The sequence below is a fragment of the Danio rerio genome, chromosome 11, assembly GCF_052040795.2.
Source record: "Danio rerio strain M-AB ecotype USA chromosome 11, GRCz13ab, whole genome shotgun sequence".
Classification (NCBI taxonomy): Eukaryota; Metazoa; Chordata; class Actinopteri; order Cypriniformes; family Danionidae; genus Danio; species Danio rerio.
Window position 1 is genome coordinate 38,761,938 of NC_141031.1, and position 18,571 is coordinate 38,780,508.

Below are 18,571 nucleotides of genomic sequence, written 5' to 3' on the forward strand. Positions count from 1 at the left end.
TTTTTCAGTAATTTACTTTCATTTTTGACTCTCAAAGTGGCTGGTCAGCTATTAGATTCCATTTTATGAATCACACAGGACCACAATTCTGACCACATTAACTCAAAAACAGATTTTGAGTTAATGTGCACACGGTCTGATGATGTGATTTTCATGGCAGTTCTGGGGAATATTCATGCAAAATCTGGCAAAATCCAGTAAATCAGCATTAAACATTACAGTCCATTTTTATGACTAGATTCCGCGAATCTGTCCAGTGCATACAGCACACTGACCACAATCAATTATTGAGGTTTCACTGGTTCTCCTGTGCATTGCTCAATATACATGTTTATTTCTTCTCATATAGGGTTGAGTGTTACTGTATATGTATATATATATATATATATATATATATATACACACACACACACACACACACACACACACACACACACACACACACACACACACACACACATACACACACACACACACACACACACACACGCACGCACACGCACGCACACGCACGCACACGCAACAGCTTGTTAACACAAATTTCTGATCAGCCAATCACATGGCAGCAACAGCATTTAGGCATGTAGACATGGTCAATATGATCTGCTGCAATTCAAACCGAGCATCAGAATGGGAAAGAAAGGTGATTTAAGTGACTTTAAAAGTGGCATGGTTGTTGGTGCCAGTTGAGCTGGTGTATTTCACAAACTGCTGATCTACAGGGATTTTCTCACACAACCATCTTATTGTCATCAATTGATCAGTCAACGCCACAGCCTACCTAAGTATTGTTGCTGATCATGTCCATCCCTTTATGATCACAGTGTACCCATGTTCTGATGGCCACTTCCAGCAAGATATCATGTCATATCATAAAGCGTAAATCATCTCAGACTGGTTAAATTGACAATAAGTTCACTGTACTCAATTGGCCTCCACAGTCACCAGATCTCAATGCAATAGAGCACCTTTGGGATGAGGTGGAACGGGAGATTCGCATCATGGATGTGCAACCGACAAATCTGCAAATGTCAATATGGACCAAAATCTCCAAAGAATATTTCCAGTACCATGTTGAATATACGCCACGAATGATTAAGGCGTTCTGAAGGCACAAGAGGGTCCAACCAGGTACTAGTAAGGTGTACCTAATAAAGTGGCCGGTGTATATATAATGGTTTAGATTTTTTTAAAATAACTAAATATTCCAAATAAAGGTAAGATTGCCTAAAAGATTGCCTGGGAAGATGAAACATGGTGTCATTCATTTGAAATATGTTGTGCTTTGACACAAAAGTTATACAAAATTATTAAAAAAAAAAAAGGTTTCCTTTGACTCAGATATAAAGAATGAACCGATTCATGTTGATTGTCTATGCACTGAGATTTATGTAAACTTATTTATTGAGTAACTAAGTTACTTTTCAGAAAAAAGTAACTAGACAAGATATTTAAATACAATTGTAATGATGTAATTTGTAATTAATTTTTTTTTACTTACCCAACACTGATCACAAATTAAACAATTAAAACAGCTAAATATGTGAACATTGTACACTTTTCAAGTAAATTTGAGTTAGGGCAACAAGAAGTTAACTCAATAGTTTTTACAAATTTAAGGGGTTTGAACATAAAACTATTAAGTTTACGCCCCCAAAAATCAAGAATTTAGTTTTTTCAGCCTAAAATAGGTAGTCTTTTAATAAGTAATTTTGAGTGTACGTAGTATCCTTAGAAGATCGAATCAACATAACAACAACACGTTTCAATAAATGCTGAAAAAATGCATTTTGCAAAAGTTGCAAATCCTTTTGTCAATGACTATGGATCTAAAATAGACCACAGATGGTTTTTGGTACATCAAATATTAGTAATGTACCAAACTTTATATTAAAATATCTCAACAGCCAAAGGGAATCCTTTCATAGTATCACTTCCTACTCAGTCTGTACTTTTTTATTATTCTTTGTATAATGTGTCTAAATCCATCTAAAACAGAACTAAATCCACAAACCCAAGGCTCAGTGTTTGACCTGTTTCACTTCTTCATCTATTCCAGGTTACTCAGTACAGTCCTTCAGTCACATTGTGTCTTTTATTAATGTCACACCGATGCTTTGACTGACTCAAATAACCTTGAAAAAAAACTTTGAGATATGATCTAATAACCTCCAAACATTTGTCACATTCTTATCAAAATACTTAGGAAGGAAAAAAAATCTTCAAAGCAGAGAGTGTGTGAATCTGAATTAATACTTTCCTATCTAAAAATCATATAAAAACATGTCTGGGTCACATTTGACTCAACATGTGACCCTGGAGAAGACACTAAAAGATATACATATAAATAATATACATAGTTATTTCCATATTTATACATAATTTACCATATCTAAACAAACAACTAATTATGTATTGATTTTATTTTAATATGGCATTAATTAACTTTGCATTATCAGTTTTATGAGCACAAACCCTTTTTTATAATATGAAATTTAAAAATCAAATTAACTTAATTTAGTGGATTTAGAGACTTAAACAGGACTATTTAATGTTAAAAAAAATGACTGCATGTCTACAAATGAAGGCTGATATTTTTCTACAGAGGTGGAAAAGTATTACAACATATTTAGATATATACACTTAAGAGGTTAATTAACTTATCACCAATGTAATCTAAGGTAACTTCAATGTAACTTGATGTACAAATGTATCTCGTAAAAAGCATTTTGATGGCAGTACTTTTATTAATTTTGCAATATTTAGCTTATTTTATTTATTTAAGCTTTACATTATCATTACTACTATTTTTTATGTATTCTCTCATCTGTAAGAGGTTAAATTGTTGGGCAAAAAATTATAAATAAATAAATAAATAACTTAATATGATTGTTGTACAAAATATTTCACAGATGCATCAATTTATTATACCTTTAAACAACAAATTGTATAAACATAATAATAAAGCATAATTTAGCTCTGTATGAACATTTAATTAACATAAATGGACTGAAATAAATTCTACAAGCGTTGTCCTATTTAACTTTTTTACTATTAAAGGTACAATTTAATTGAAACATTATTTTATATTGTATTACATACTAATTACTATTACTTTTTAAATACAGACATCTATTTAATGTAATATGCATATAAATTAGCTCAATTTAAATGTATTACAATTATTACTACAATTGTGATATTGCATAATCATTATATATTTGCATATAAAATATATACTATGAATTTATATAGAATTTATTTTAATTTATAAACATTTTCTGCAATTATAATATAATATAATATAATATAATATAATTTTAATATAATATAGAATTATATAATATAATATAACATAATATAATATAATATAATATAATATAATATAACATAACATAACATGATATGATATAATATAATATAATATAATATAATATAATATAATATAACATAACATAACATAACATGATATGATATAATATAATATAATATAATATAATATAATATAACATAATATAATATAATATAATATAACATAACATGACATGACATGATATAATATAATATAATATAATATAATATAATATAATATAACATAACATAACATGATATGATATAATATAATATAATATAATATAATATAATATAACATAATATAATATAATATAATATAACATAACATAACATGATATGATATAATATAATATAATATAATATAATATAATATAATATAATATAATATAATATAACATAACATAACATGACATGATATAATATAATATAATATAATATAATATAATATAATATAATATAATATAATATAAAAACTTTTCAAAAACTAAATATGTCATATATTAATAACTTTTAAAAACTCTTCTAAACACATTCTTTAATTGCTCATTGCAAATAACATTGGCAAAAAGACATGATATAATGAAGTGCATTTCGTAAACCTAGAGCATTTACTGAGAAACAGTAGCAAAGGCCAGCAGAATAAATCCTTTTAAAAGAAGGCTGATGCTTAATGAGTAAACTCAGTAATTCCCCTGTTAACACTAGAGAATGTCACCAGTCGCTCATACACGTCAATAGAGCAGACCAACCCATATTCTCTCTTTCTTTCATGTGGTTTCTTCACATCCTTCAAATGACTCTGCAAACCGGCTGCAAAGTGTCATGCAGGTTATCCACAAAACCCCTTTAGCGCTGCAACAATTCTTAACCAATCTAACCTAACGCAAGTTTCATGCTGACATACGCAACACTTTCAACATGTTAACGAGAATACAAAAAATATGTGTGAATCTCATGTAATGTGGCAAGAAAAAATGAAACTACTACATGCATTGTAAAATTAAGCACATTTCCACCATAAATTGTAATTATTATGTGGCAAATAATCAAAAATAGTTTTAATTTGCTAATTAAAAACAATCATGGTACCTAAAATAGCTCCCATGCTATGGGATTTTGGGCTACAAAAAAATAAAGATAGAATCTGCAATTAAAGGATAAAATTTGTGTAATTGTCTACCATATATTCCTCTTTCTCAGATTTTTTATTTTATTTTTTATTACACGGATGTCAATTTATTTTCTTTTATTATTGGCAATATTAATATTTTTGGCTCATGCATAATAGTGTTCATGAAAAAAAATCTACTTTTGTCTTGTTATTTCTTACTGGTTGCATTTTTGTTCTGGTTTAACTATATTAAATCTAAAATGTATATCAATTTAAAAAAAATTTTTAGGAATTGTCTGAACAAATATTACATTTGATGAAAAAAATTTTGGATGGATGGATGGATAGATGGACAAAGGCATGGATGGATGGACAAAGGGATGGATGGATGGATGGATGAATGGATGGATGGATGGATGGATGGACAAAGGTATGGACGGATGGATGGAGGGACAAACGACAGATAAAAGGATAAATAGATACAAGATAGATACAAGATGGATGGAAAAATAACAAAAAAATACAAAATAGTAATAATTATAACAAGATTTATTAATAGAATCAAAATTTTAGATATCAGCCAGACAGACAGATAGATAATAAAATATAATTTATAATACAATAATAAAATATACATATTAAAAATAATAAATAACAAAAAAAATAATAATACCAATTATTCATTAAAATGAAGAAATACAGAATTTTTCATTATTATTATTATTGTTATATTTATTATGATTATTATTATTATTATTATTCACTTTTTATCCATGTAAATATTATCTACATAGTATATTACATAGTATATTACAGATTAATACTATGGTAAAGAGGTACTAGTGAAACATGCCTAATCACCAAAACTATATACAGTCAATTTTAAATTAAAACAGCTTAAAATTGCCTTTATTTTCAAGCAGAATGATTACCTCATGTATTTTTATCTGACTTGTACTGTAGGTGAAATAAAAACACCCTTTAGCTGATTATTATATAGTGAACAATGGTGGATAATAGACCAAAAATAACTGCACTTTCCTTAATTATGTTATTTTCCCTCATTATCGCCTCTTGTATATCTCAATGGGTTTGTGCTGTATGTGTGTCTGTGGATCGGCAGTGACCCAGTTAACACAGAAGAGAAGCCGTCAGGAGTGTTTTCTGCATTATTCACCACGGCCTTGGCTTATGTAATGTGGTCATGTGAGCACCGGAGTATCATCAAGGAAAATGCCTGCGCTAATAACAGGGCTGATTATGCAACGGGCCTATTTACAAAAGCACCCACGCACAAAACACATGCGTGAGCACAGAAATCAGGTCTGCCCGAAAGAGAAATGTAATTGCTCTACAATCTGAGCAGCCATGCCTTCCCTGACACAGAGCTGGGCAAGATTGGGCTTGAAATGGATCATGATAAATATCAATTATATTTTTCATGATAAATGTCACATCTCTATTGCAGTTTAAAGGCAGATTTCTGAAGGTTGCAGTAATCAGACGGTTAAGAGCTCATAACATAAAAACTCATTAACCAGGTGGAAATCTAAGGTGGCCATAAACAACAAAAAAGTGTCCATAAACAAATATTTTCTCAATTTAAAGGAGTAGAGGCTTGGACCCGGAAACACTATTCCACAGGTCACCGATATGTCATGACTTAATAAATGGATATATGGTGTCGATTCAGCAAGAAGGTCGCTAAATATATTAACCTAAAATAACTATTTAGGAGGTGGAGGCTAATAATGTCTGAACTTTAAATGTATTTCTGCCTCATTTGCATTTGTGCTGTCGCCTATAAAAGTTTTAGGAACAACAAATAATAACTTGACTTCAAGTTGATCTTTTGGTATCTGAAGTGGCTTATATTAAAGGCAAAGGCCTCTAGATTACGCTTATTTTACCGAAATGAAATATGACCATGCCTTGATTTTTAATTATTTAATTAGGACAGTAAGCTCTGACTTTACTTAGATGAAAGTCTTGTCACTTTACAGAAATAATGTCCATTATAGAATATAAAGGCATGCTAGACATAGTGGAAACAGAACTAATATTGTGTATGACTCCCATGAGCTTGGAGGACTGCATCCATACATCTCTGCAATGACTCAAATAACTTATTAATAAAGTCATCTGGAATGGCTAAGAAAGCGCTCTTACAGTTCATCAAGATTCTTTGGATTCATCTTCAATTCTTCCTTCATCTTACCCCCAGACATGCTCAATAATGTTCATCTGTGGAGACTGGGCTGGCCAATCCTGGAGCACCTTCTTTGCTTTCAGGAACTTTTGATGTGGTGGCGGATATATGAGAAGGAGCGCCATCCTGCTGAAGAATTTGCCCTCTCCTGTGGTTTATAATGTAATGGGCAGCACAAATGTCTTGATACCTCAGGCTATAGATGTTATCATCCACTCTGCAGATTTCTTGCACACCCCCATACTGAATGCAACCCCAATCTATGATTTTTCCTTCACCAAACTTTACTGATTTCTATGAGATTCTTGAGTCTATGCGGGTTCCAGTAGGTCTTCTTCAGTATATGTGATGATTGGGATGCAGTTCAACAGATGATTCATCTGACAAATCTACCTTCTGCCACTTTTCCAAATGTTCAACAAGAAGTCAAGTTATTATTTGTTGCTCACACAACTGGGATCAACAACTAGATTTTGTCAGGTAGTGTGTACCACTGTTGTTAGCAAAAAATAAAGATGTAAAGTGCTTCCGGAATGACTTATTGTATTTTAGGGAAGGGGTTGTAAACAATAACCTTGTCTGTGCTGCAAAAAAGTCTAAAAACGGTTCTAATCCTTTCTCATTTGCCTCCGTCTTTTAGCATTATTCAGTTTACCCAGTGACTCCTCAGTGACCCCATCTCACTGTCCCGCCTACAGTCTGCTATTTCTATCTTTTTCTTTAATCACAATTTGTTGCTCTTGTTCCCCCTTCCTGTTTTGCAGCAGGGGAGGATGCCTTGCATTTCAAAGGGGAAAAAAATATCACTTTCCTCCACAGAAATTAAATATGAAAAAAAAACTCCCCAATTGTGCACCAAAAAGCATCAATTCAGATAAAAGTTTCAGTTTGCATGGCAATCAGCCCTGTTGATTTTACCACACCTATCGTCACTCGAAAAACCCCACATCATTTATGTGTCGCCATCATTATTTGCCATCTGAATTCATTGGATGTTTGCACATGACTTAAACAGTTTGATACAAAGAACCAAGACTCTGAACATTCACGGCAAGACACTGTAGGGAGAAAATCTTAATGCATTTGTTAATTTTATAAGGTGTTTCTTCAGTCTAATGTAAAGAAAATATCCAAGATACACTTCTGAGTGTTCCTTTTATAGCACTTTACCAATTTATTTCTGTAGATTTTCATTAAAATACATATATTTTTAAATAAGCATTCTCCTGCACTGAGGCATGAATCTCCATTTCAGCTGCTCTTACATACAATAATCTTTTATAAAGTACACACAGTTTTAGTCATAACTCAAAAATGAAGGTTTATTTTCATAAAAGCTTTTTTTTAATTCAACAAATGTAAATGTGTTTTTCCTTGTATTTTCAGAACTATGGAGTGATAAATAAGAGATTCCCCAAAATACCCTCAGCAAAAATGTTTGTCTTTAATATGTATGAAGTATAAATCATAAATAAATGTTTAAAAACAAATATTTTAGAACCTGATTTCATCCAGATGTTTAGATTTTTGTGCAGGAAATGCATGCAAAATAGTATATATTTAAATAAGCAATGCTTCATTTACATATGTAAAGAAAATAATATAGCAAAAGTCATAATGTAATCAATCAACTGAGGAGTTAAGGTGGTAACACGTTTTTTAACTTATTCACTTGCACTGTCTAACCAAAAAAAACCTCTCAATTACATCACAAATCAAAAACTAATCAGGAAATAACATGACACTATAACGATGAATTGATATTCCTGTAATGTTTAAAAGAATGTGATTAAACCATAAAGGACTTTTAATTAGATATACAGCAGGTCTGACCTGTATGACTGGGTTTCCTCCCTCCAGCAGAGCGATGGCCAGCAAGATGCTTTCCTGGAAGATCCGATCACTGGTGGCATTCATGATGAGGTCAATGACCAGGTCAGAAGCTCCTTCTCTGTCCAGGTGACACTGCACTTCAGCCAGACTCAGCTCTCCCCGACTCCCTGCTGAACCACCACCACCACCACCACCACCCCCTGATGAAAAACCAGGACATATGTAGACATGTAGAAAATATGAATAATGTATTAAACTATATGGTCATATTATTTAAATATTGGTCTTCTGTGCTGTCCTGAATTAGTTAGCTGCTCTGATTAAAGACATCTGCCAAATCATTACATCTCAATGTCAAACTATTAAAATATTTTGCATAAATCAAGCACTTTTTTTAAAGCATTAATAACTGACAAACTTTACATTTTAAAGTGTCTCTAAACACTCTCTCAACACACACAAACACATACAGAGGTTTGTTTTCCTGTATTAGTGAAAACATTACATAGTTTTCATAATGATACAGCCTACGGTCTAAATGTCAATCAATACTGTAGATAGATACTAATATGCATTACTGGTCAAAAGTTTGGGATCAGTGCAATAGGCTGCACCAGTACAGTTCAAATTGTAAAATTGTGAAATGTTATTGCACTATAAAAGAATTGTTCAAAAGTAGTTTATCAATTATTTTATCATTTAATCCAGTGATTTTAATTATACATTTTCAGCTTTATTAATCTAGTCATCAGAGTCACATAATCCTTCAGAAATCACTCTAGCATTAATTGTTATTATTGTTATTATTATTATTATTACTAATGGTATAGTAAAAGCAATAATCACTGGAGTAATAACTTCATTTGAAACTACATACAATAAATAATAAATAAATATTTAATAAATAATTATTTAACCATTTTTTACATTTAATAAATGCCACAATGATAGAGACACATTTTATTTAAAAAAAATAAATAAATAAAAAATAAATTAAAAAAAGCTGACCCCAAACTTTTTACCGGTAAATTGTGTGTGTGTGTGTGTGTGTGTGTGTGTGTGTATAGAGAGAGAAAGAGAGAGAGAGAGAAAGATACAGACAGACAAATATAAAAATATAAGATACTATTGTTTTGGCCAATTTATAAGCATTTTTAATTACATTTAATTTAAATATATATATATATATATATATATATATATATATATATATATATATATATATATATATATATATATATATATATATATATATATATATATATATATACACACACACACACACACACACATGTCTAGCAACATAAGTACAAATGCAAGTCAATTTCTCAATTAATGGTTTCTCCAATGCAAAAAAAGTAAAAAACAGATTCTCTGAAATTACTAGATATGGGCTTTAACTATATGTTAATATTTGAATTATTCTATAACAATCTAATGACATGTCTTCCAAATCCAAATTATACAAAATAATTTCCAAAAATGCAACTTATTTTTGTCAGAAAATTTTTAATATTGTTTTTTTTTTCAAATGACTCTATTTTATAGGATTGTGCTGTGGAAAATATATATTATTTTGTTTAATGTGCCTTAACAGAGATTTTGTGACTAATTATTCACCAATATTAGTACTCATAGATATGTTTCCCTTTTTTCCTTCTTTTTCTTTACCTGCATTTATCTACAGACTTATTTACTTATGCAAAAAAAAAAAGCTCTAAAAACATCTTATTTGAGATTTGGGATTTGAGAAAAATGTCATCAGAAAAGTACAGAATAAAGCAAAAACATGTTTTACTGAAACTATAAATCATAAATTCAACGAACTGAGAATATCCAAGAGCTCTCTTGATTTTTTTTTTCCATATCCATAAAGACACTTTGTAGCATCCAATCTTCTAGTGTCAGTCTCTGCTAGACACATTTACACACTTGCTAGACTTCCTTCAGCAGGTGTATTTGAAGGCTATTCACACAGGAAGTGTGGGTGACACGTTCCTGTCGCCTGGCAACAGTGATGGCTCTGAATATATAGGACACGTAACGGAAGAAAATGCTTGGGGGAGGGAACGGTCCTCAGTGCAGGCTATTATGAAATGGAGCTGGTCTCTACATTTGAAAAGGTCATCGCTTTATAAAAAACACACACACACCTGCAGGAGTCTTCGTCTGCCCAACAGGGGTGAGCGGCCCATTGCTGAAATTCGTCAAACTGTCTCGTCTGCCGCCCGGTTTGAAGTTGCCATAGTAACGGTTAACCAGGACTTGCCTCAAAGCCTCACTCTGACAAAACAAAGGGGGTGGAGTCATGGGAGGGGCATCATGACATCATCAAAATCGTAACATCAACATGCCACCGTGACAGACATCATCAAAAGGTGGAGAAAATAAATAAATAATAAACTGAGAGCACAAACACAGACTTACTTGTTGATCTGATTGAAGTCTATAATATATATATATATATATATATATATATATATATATATATATATATATATATATATATTTTTTTTTTTTTTTTTTACAATAATAATCAATTATAATATATAACTAATTATATTATTAAGTGTGAGAACACTGCAGAAATCCTCTAAATATACTTTATAAATATATTTCACATCCAGCACAGGCATTTGACACCTACTAAAATATGAATAAAATTTAAAATCTGGGTAAATAATAACGATAAACCTGTAAATCGATAAAAAAGTGAAATAAGTAACATATCTAAAAACAAACAAACAAATATGAATTTAAACAAAAAAAATGAAATAAATAAAATAACAAATGTAAATTTAAACAAACAAATAAACAACTTACTAAATGAAAAAACTAAATTATAATTAAAAAGTTATTTTAAAAATATTTACAATTATAATCAATTATATTTATTTATTATTAGTTCATTATAATAATAAATGTGGTAATGCTGCAAAAATCCTATAAATATATTTTATAAAAAGATTTCACATCCAGCATAGGCATTTGACACCTAGGTCTTCATCACATGTGGGGAATTTAAACAAACAAATTAAATTTAGTAATGTTCAACTTAATTAGTTTAAATTAAGCCCAAATATGTTGTTTACAATTACTTATTTTAAAAGGGTGATCCACAGTGTATTTTTAAAGTTTGTTTGTGTTCATAAGATGCAAAGCAATGTGTGCTCATACTTTATTTGTAAAAATCACATTAATTTTTCATACATCTTATTTTTTTCATATTTACTAACATGAAAACGACTGTCATATTTTCCAAGTTCCTCTAAAGGGCCGCCCTCAAGAGGCTCTGATTGGTCAGCTAACATAATGTGCTGTGATTCACGGATCAGCTCCATGTCACTAGGTCACGCCCCTACAAGCATGTGCTTTTGCTCTGTGTAAATTCTGTCAGTCAGAGTAGCTATTAGCAGCGTTAGCTGCCTGAATCAGACAGAAAAATAAAGAGCACGCAGCTGAACCTCACGACGGCTCTCTAAAATAAAATCTGACAAGTGTCTTTAACATACATTCTGGTTATAAGCATGTGTAAGTAATATAAAACATTCTTGCATCTTTTGTTAGTTTGTTATTTGAGATGTTGAATGAAGGGAAAACGACCGCATAGCGAGACACTGCAGCGCTACTGAAGATTGTATGTGTTTACATGGGTTTGACTGATAAATATGAATGCTAAATTGTTAGCGGTGACAAACAGCATTTCCTTTTGTTTACCCCCTTATGTCCTCGCTACAACATATCGTTAACGCTAGAAACTGTGCATGTAATAGATCAATTTTAACAAATAAAAATACGGTTGGAGGAGTTTTTAGCCGATCCCAGCACTGAACTGGGAGATATTCTGGAAGCTGTCCTTTGTCAAATGCTAGAGCTTTGTATTTTTTATAACTTTCTGGAACATAATTAAAACTAAACTGTAAGCACTTCTCTCTTTGTAACGTGTCTTTTGGAAACCCAAATGCAAAACAGAACAAGCTGTGTAGATTAGCAGCATTTGGACAGCATTTTAGCTTTCTCTGCTCTAACATTACAGCGCCTCTGGCCACGCCCCTTTGCTGCGCAGGGTGTATGTGCGCAACCGGAAGCCCTCGTGATCACACTAGTCCAGATGTATTTTTTTTGTAGTCCCCAAACTTGGTGTTTGCTTTAGTTAATGTCTCCCTTTGCACTGAACTTTGAGCAATTTACATTAAGAGATGTTGTTTATGTTCACACAGCTATATTACACATCAACTATAGTTTACAATAGGATATCGTAGGGGACCACCCCTTTAAAAACATTTAGTAAATCCTATGAATCGTCTTTAAATCCTTTCTTTTAGTGTGTTTATTACACTATCGAAAAATAATAACAATAAACTTGAAGCCTGTAAATTGATAAAAAAAAATATGTGATGACTAACATATCCAATAACAAACAAACATGAATTTAAACAAACAGACAAACCAAGTAATATACATTTAAACAAACAAATGAAAAAATAAACAAACAAATAAACAATTGAATTAATAAACAAACAAACGTGTGTCCGCCTATGTGAGCATAACAGATTTAATCCTTGTTTTGAAATTACTACCAAACCCAAACGTTGGCCACACACGAAACACATAAATATATATATATATAACACACACTGAAATGGATTATATTAGAGTTTAAATAGCACATAAGAATGCATTAAGGTGTATCCATGCGTAAATGAAGCTACATGTTTAATAAGACTAAAGGTGTCTAAAGGTGTGTTATATAATACCAATAACGTGTTGCGTAAGCAGCAGGCTTTAGATAGCGTGTCACCCGATTGATTTGGTTTGTGGGATGCTACTCAACTCCTCCAGGAGACCAATAATCCCTCTTGATTAACACAGTCAGAAAGAGGTCAGAAAGGAAGACAGAATCTGATAACACTGGATCCCGTTCCTTAGTCCAATCTGACCTCATAACAACAGAGGCTTCGGATACAAGACACCACAACAATCAACACCAACCCTAATCGACTGCTCACTGGAAACACCCCCAATCAGAGTCTCACGCATACATACACCCATACAGATCCAACACCACCTTTAAACCTACAGTCATCCCAGTTTTTTAGTGAACATCCACCCATTTGGAGCCAACGGTGGGGTGAGTTTTGTGAACGGGTGGCTCAGACTAGAGATGCAACGATCTTGATTTATCATGGCTGATTGTAATTGAACATTTCATAAAAACAAATTGGCCAATTTCAATACTTATGTTCTGGATTTTATAACTACAATCAAGTATAAGTAATATCCTTTTTCTTACTATAATAATAAACCTGATGGCTTTATAAGCAATTATTTGACTTGAGTCTTTTTTTTTTTTTTTTTACGAAATTGCCTTAAAATTATTATTTTATTATAATATTATTATTATATTACTATATATTATCATTTATATTTAATGTGCATAATTTTAAATTAATTTAGTGTAATGCTGCGGTCATGTTTTGATCTTTGATTGGTCTCACGCAATCACATGATGCAATTTCCCAGGTCAGAGTTCACAAAGCTTGAACTTTCCAACTCAGCAAACTGCGAAACTTGTCGCATGAGATTAAGTTTCCGGTCTGATGCATTTGCGTGCGTATGAATGGAAGTCTATGGGAAGAAAAGCCCAGTGTGACTGCGGCTTAAAAGTTCCAAGTTATGTGTTTAAACACTTAAAGAAACACCATTAGTTACTTTTAAATTAAAGTAACTAATAACTTTTATAGTAAAATAACAATAATAATGATCTAACTTCAGCCTTGCGAAAACCATGAACAAACAAAAACAGGTGAAAGGCTGAATAAAATTGCAGATTTACTCTCTGCCTGTAGGTGGCGCTTATAAACCAGTAGCAACTGATCTCTTTAGTGGCTAATTCGTTTGAGTTTAGTTGCACAAAAACGTAAAATTTTTATTAAAAAGGTGTGTCACTAAACTCCACCCCTAAACCCAAACGTCATTGGGGGATAAGCAAATCATACTAAATTGTACGAATGAAATTCATACAAATTAGCCACTAAATCAAAAAGTTACAAATTGCCATGAGATATCATTGGAATTACGGAAAATACAAATATTTTAACTAATTAAATTAACATACATTCTACTTATATTTAACAAACAAACCTCATTCTCAATAGCAAAAAAAAAAAAAAAACATGTGACAGGTTGAATAAAATTACAGATTTTCTCTCTGCCTGTAGGTGGCAATTATAAAACAGCAGCAATTACCAGCCTGATCTCACAAGGAAACGTAACTATTTTATATTTGTCAGTTTAGTGGGTAATTCGTATGATGTCAGTCAAACAAAAACGTATGATTTTAAAAAGGAGGTGTGGCAGCAAACCACACCCCTTAGCCACTAAATCAAAAAATTACTAATGGCTGTGAGACATCGTTGAAATTACGGAAAATACAAAGAGTCTAACAATTTAAATTAACATGCATCCTGCTTATATTTAACAAACAAACTTCATCGTTAATAGCTCTGTACATTTTGAAGTACAGCATTAAAAATGAGCTATGAAAAGACAGAATTAAAATAAATTTCATAATTTGCACATTTTTTATACATACTGTATAATTTTTATGCTCAGTTGATGTGGTTTTGGACTTAATAAAGGGTTAATGGAAATAATGGCAGATGGAAATGCATTGTTAAATAAACTCAGACCTAGCGAACATTGCACACACACATGACCAATCAGCTCTATTATATCTGCCTTGTTTACTGTTGGTTACTAGGTTACTAATACTACAGTCAGCTGCTCTAACAACTTGATGAAAATGAAATTGGGATTTTTTTTAACTTGAAAGGATTGCAAAATTGCTGAAGTATGAAATAAATAAAGATTAGTAAGTTTTTTGCATTTAATGTTCCGTTTACATACTTTATACTATAAAATCATATTAAATTCTGCAAAAGCCCAGAACATAGATCAGCCATATTAAATCAAATATAGTTCAGATTTCCGCCAGGTGGACCGATGCATCTCTAGCTCAGACGGCGCCATCATTCCCCGTCTCATTACCTACCCTTTTCTGATCCTCCAGTTGCTTCTGAGGCTGGTTTGGATCAAACTCCTGAGTGACGTGAGTTAGCAGAAAGCAAAAAAGGAGGGAAGAAAAATGAGAAGCAGAAAAAAAAGAAGGGGGTCAAGACTGAAAACATTAGTCACTATTTTGACATGCACAAAAAGTGGGGCAGATTACATCATGCAGTTAAATGAGAGGTATGTTGTGTGTTTATGTGTGTGTGTGGGAGCAGACAGGCGCTGGGGAACATCATGCAGAGCAGAGTAACAAAAACATTTTTTCTAGTTTATCCATAAAGTAAGCTTTGAAAGGGAGTAAAACAAGAGCACTAATAAATAATACATCTTATAATGTTTGCTTTACTTTCCGTTGCTCTTTAATGATTAAACCTCCATAGGAATATACATCAGTCGCTGGCCGCTAACCTATTCTACAGGCCATCTGTTTTGCGTCGGCCTCTAGTTCTGCTTCTGCGGCAGGAATGAAACCATGTTAATTACATAAGCACCACACAGGGCGCCAAAGCTAGAAACGCAAGCCATGAGTGAGAGAGGAGAGAAAAAACTTTTATCCGGATTACATAATGGAGTCTGTGTACTATTGACACACACTCCTCTGCCCATTGCAGAGAAGCATTTGGTTTGCTTTTTCAACCCTCTTTCTCCCTGTCTGTCATAGGGACATGGATATACATATAAAATGCTGGCCCGCACAAAATAATTTATAAATAAAAACAGGTAAGTAAAGACCTTTCTAGCAGCCTTGGTTTGAAAAGGTTTCTTTTGTGCATTCAGTTTCCCCACAGGCATTTTACAATGAATAAAGATCAAAACAATTAATGAATGTGAGATTAAGGTCTTTTATAAAGTAATAAACTGCATGGCCTACAAAGCATTTCAATGTGTACTTCAGTAAAAGTTAAAAATATAGTAGTCATTTTAGATTAGATAAATGTTTTTAAATATTTATTATTATTTTATCGTACATTAACAATATTTAATGCTTACATTTTAGAATAATAATTAAACCTCTGCTGTTGTTGTAGTTGTTGTTATTATTACACTAATAGATAAAACAATTAAATAAAATATTTACATTAAAAAATCTAAATAAATAAAGATTAAAACAATAAATGACTGAATCTGAAATGGAGTCAACTACAACACTTTAGGGATAAAAACACCAGTGCAAACGTATGTGGGCTTAAAATCTTTTATAATGTAATAAAGTGCATGGTCCACAAAGCATTACAATATTGCACTGCAGTAAACTATAATAATATAGTAGTCATTTTAGAATAGATTAATAATATATATTTTATATTATATTGTACATTAGCAATACTTAATGCTTAGATTTTAGAATAGTAATTTAACTGTTGCCGTTGTTGTTGTTATTACTACTAATAATAATTTGTTTAATTTGAAATGATTCAAACAAGGTTTCTGCACATTTCAAGTAAAACTTTATAAAGACCTTTATAAGACCATGAAGAGTCTATCTTAACGGTAAGGTTTTTTTAATGGCCCAGCAGAAAAAAAATTACTTGCCCCATCAAAAAACTAATTCAAACTAGTTATTTCTTAACCACATATTTCAAATAATGTGTCAAAACAACCCTGGTTGTTTCAACATACAGAGCTCGGCATATATACGTACACCCTTCAGAGATCTCTTTTTTAAATTAATATTCTAATATGAAGCTATACAATATTATATTTGTGCATATTCATTAGATTAGTCAGTACTGAAGCCAAATAAGGAGCTTATCTAACAAAATAATTTACGATAGTGGTCCAAAAACTAGTACAGCCAAATTTAGATGTTCTAGAAAAATATTAAATACAAACAAAAAAAAAAGGGGGGGGGGGGGGGTCAAGAAAAGCAAATTTGAAAAACTTGGATGAAATTTTGTAGGTTGTAATTGTTTTTTGCAATATTTTGCTTGTATTTAATTTTAATATCCTTCAATTTCTAATCATGTCTGGTGACAAATATTATTTTTAATAAATATATCTGTTGAAAAAAATCTGTTTTGTTTAAATGCACCAAAATACATTGCCTGTTTTCACTGAGAATTGGATAAAAATGTTTAAAATGGGGTGTACTCAATTATGCTGAGCACTGTGCCTTAAAAAAATGAATGTATGCACAACAGACTGTTATAACATTAATTATAGATATAGTTTTGCTAAAAGTTTTAGGATGCATTGTTGGTGATCGGATGATGGATCAATTGGGCAGCTTCACATAAACAAAAAATAATAATAATTAGGATCCGTTTAAAACTATTTTAGACCTACAAGACAACTTTTCAGTGAATTTACCATTCTTTTAGGCCTAAAATTTGAAAATTTTGAACTTCAGGACATTTTAAGACCCTGCAGGTATCCTGAAAAATGATTTTATTGGCTAATTTTGAATATTTTCTCATTTCCATGGTAACATGGTTGACTTCATTGACTAGATGACCCAAGGAGATTCATTCTCCAGAAATCCAATCAAAAGATACTGTACGTCAATAAGTTGAAACAATTATATATCATTAATTAACATTTAAAATCACGATACACGTTTCTTAAAAAACATTTTTAAAGGTATTATCCAGCAATTTCTCAATGGAGAAAATGAACGGGGGAATAAACATCCAGAATCCTTCTGCAATCTAATCAGCAAGACCAAAAATAGGTCAGCTTACTGGCATATTTGTGGAACATTAAGACATTTGCAGAGGAAAGAAGTGTTGCGTGTGCCAGCGTGGGGCTTTGCTTTCCCATTTGCATGAGCAGATATGACTCAAAAGAGAAAGAGAGAAAGGCTAGTGCAATGCAATGGCATGGTATGAGACGACCAACTACTGTCTGCAACAACCCATATTCCCACACCGCGGCCCAAGAGCAGCGGGGCAGCAAATATGTGTTGGACACACCTCTGCTGGGACCTCTGGTTCAGGTGGGGGTGCAAGCTAATGGAGATAAAAAGTCATGAGTTAGTTAATGCAGATTAGTCT

At 31.8% G+C, this 18,571-nt stretch overlaps 1 protein-coding gene across 50 annotated transcripts in view; it reads right to left on the reverse strand.

Annotated features, from left to right (window-relative positions):
- Positions 1–18,571, reverse strand: part of itpr1b (inositol 1,4,5-trisphosphate receptor, type 1b) — a 246,205-nt gene that overhangs the window by 90,701 nt on the left and 136,933 nt on the right. For 13 of the 50 annotated variants that reach the window (XR_015502790.1, XM_087273992.1, XM_087273986.1 and 10 more), the window contains 3 exons: positions 15,562–15,609; positions 10,661–10,790; positions 8,508–8,707 (listed from right to left, as the gene is read on the reverse strand). Coding sequence is in view for 44 of the 50 variants with exons in the window: in XM_087273992.1 (XP_087130118.1) it covers positions 8,508–8,707; positions 10,661–10,790; positions 15,562–15,609 (378 nt within the window). In the remaining 6 variants the exon portion in view is untranslated. Of the gene's footprint in view, positions 1–8,507; positions 8,708–10,652; positions 10,791–15,561; positions 15,610–18,490; positions 18,527–18,571 lie in introns of all 50 variants that reach the window. The other 37 variants (XR_015502788.1, XR_015502787.1, XM_087274002.1 and 34 more) reach the window with 8 other exon arrangements.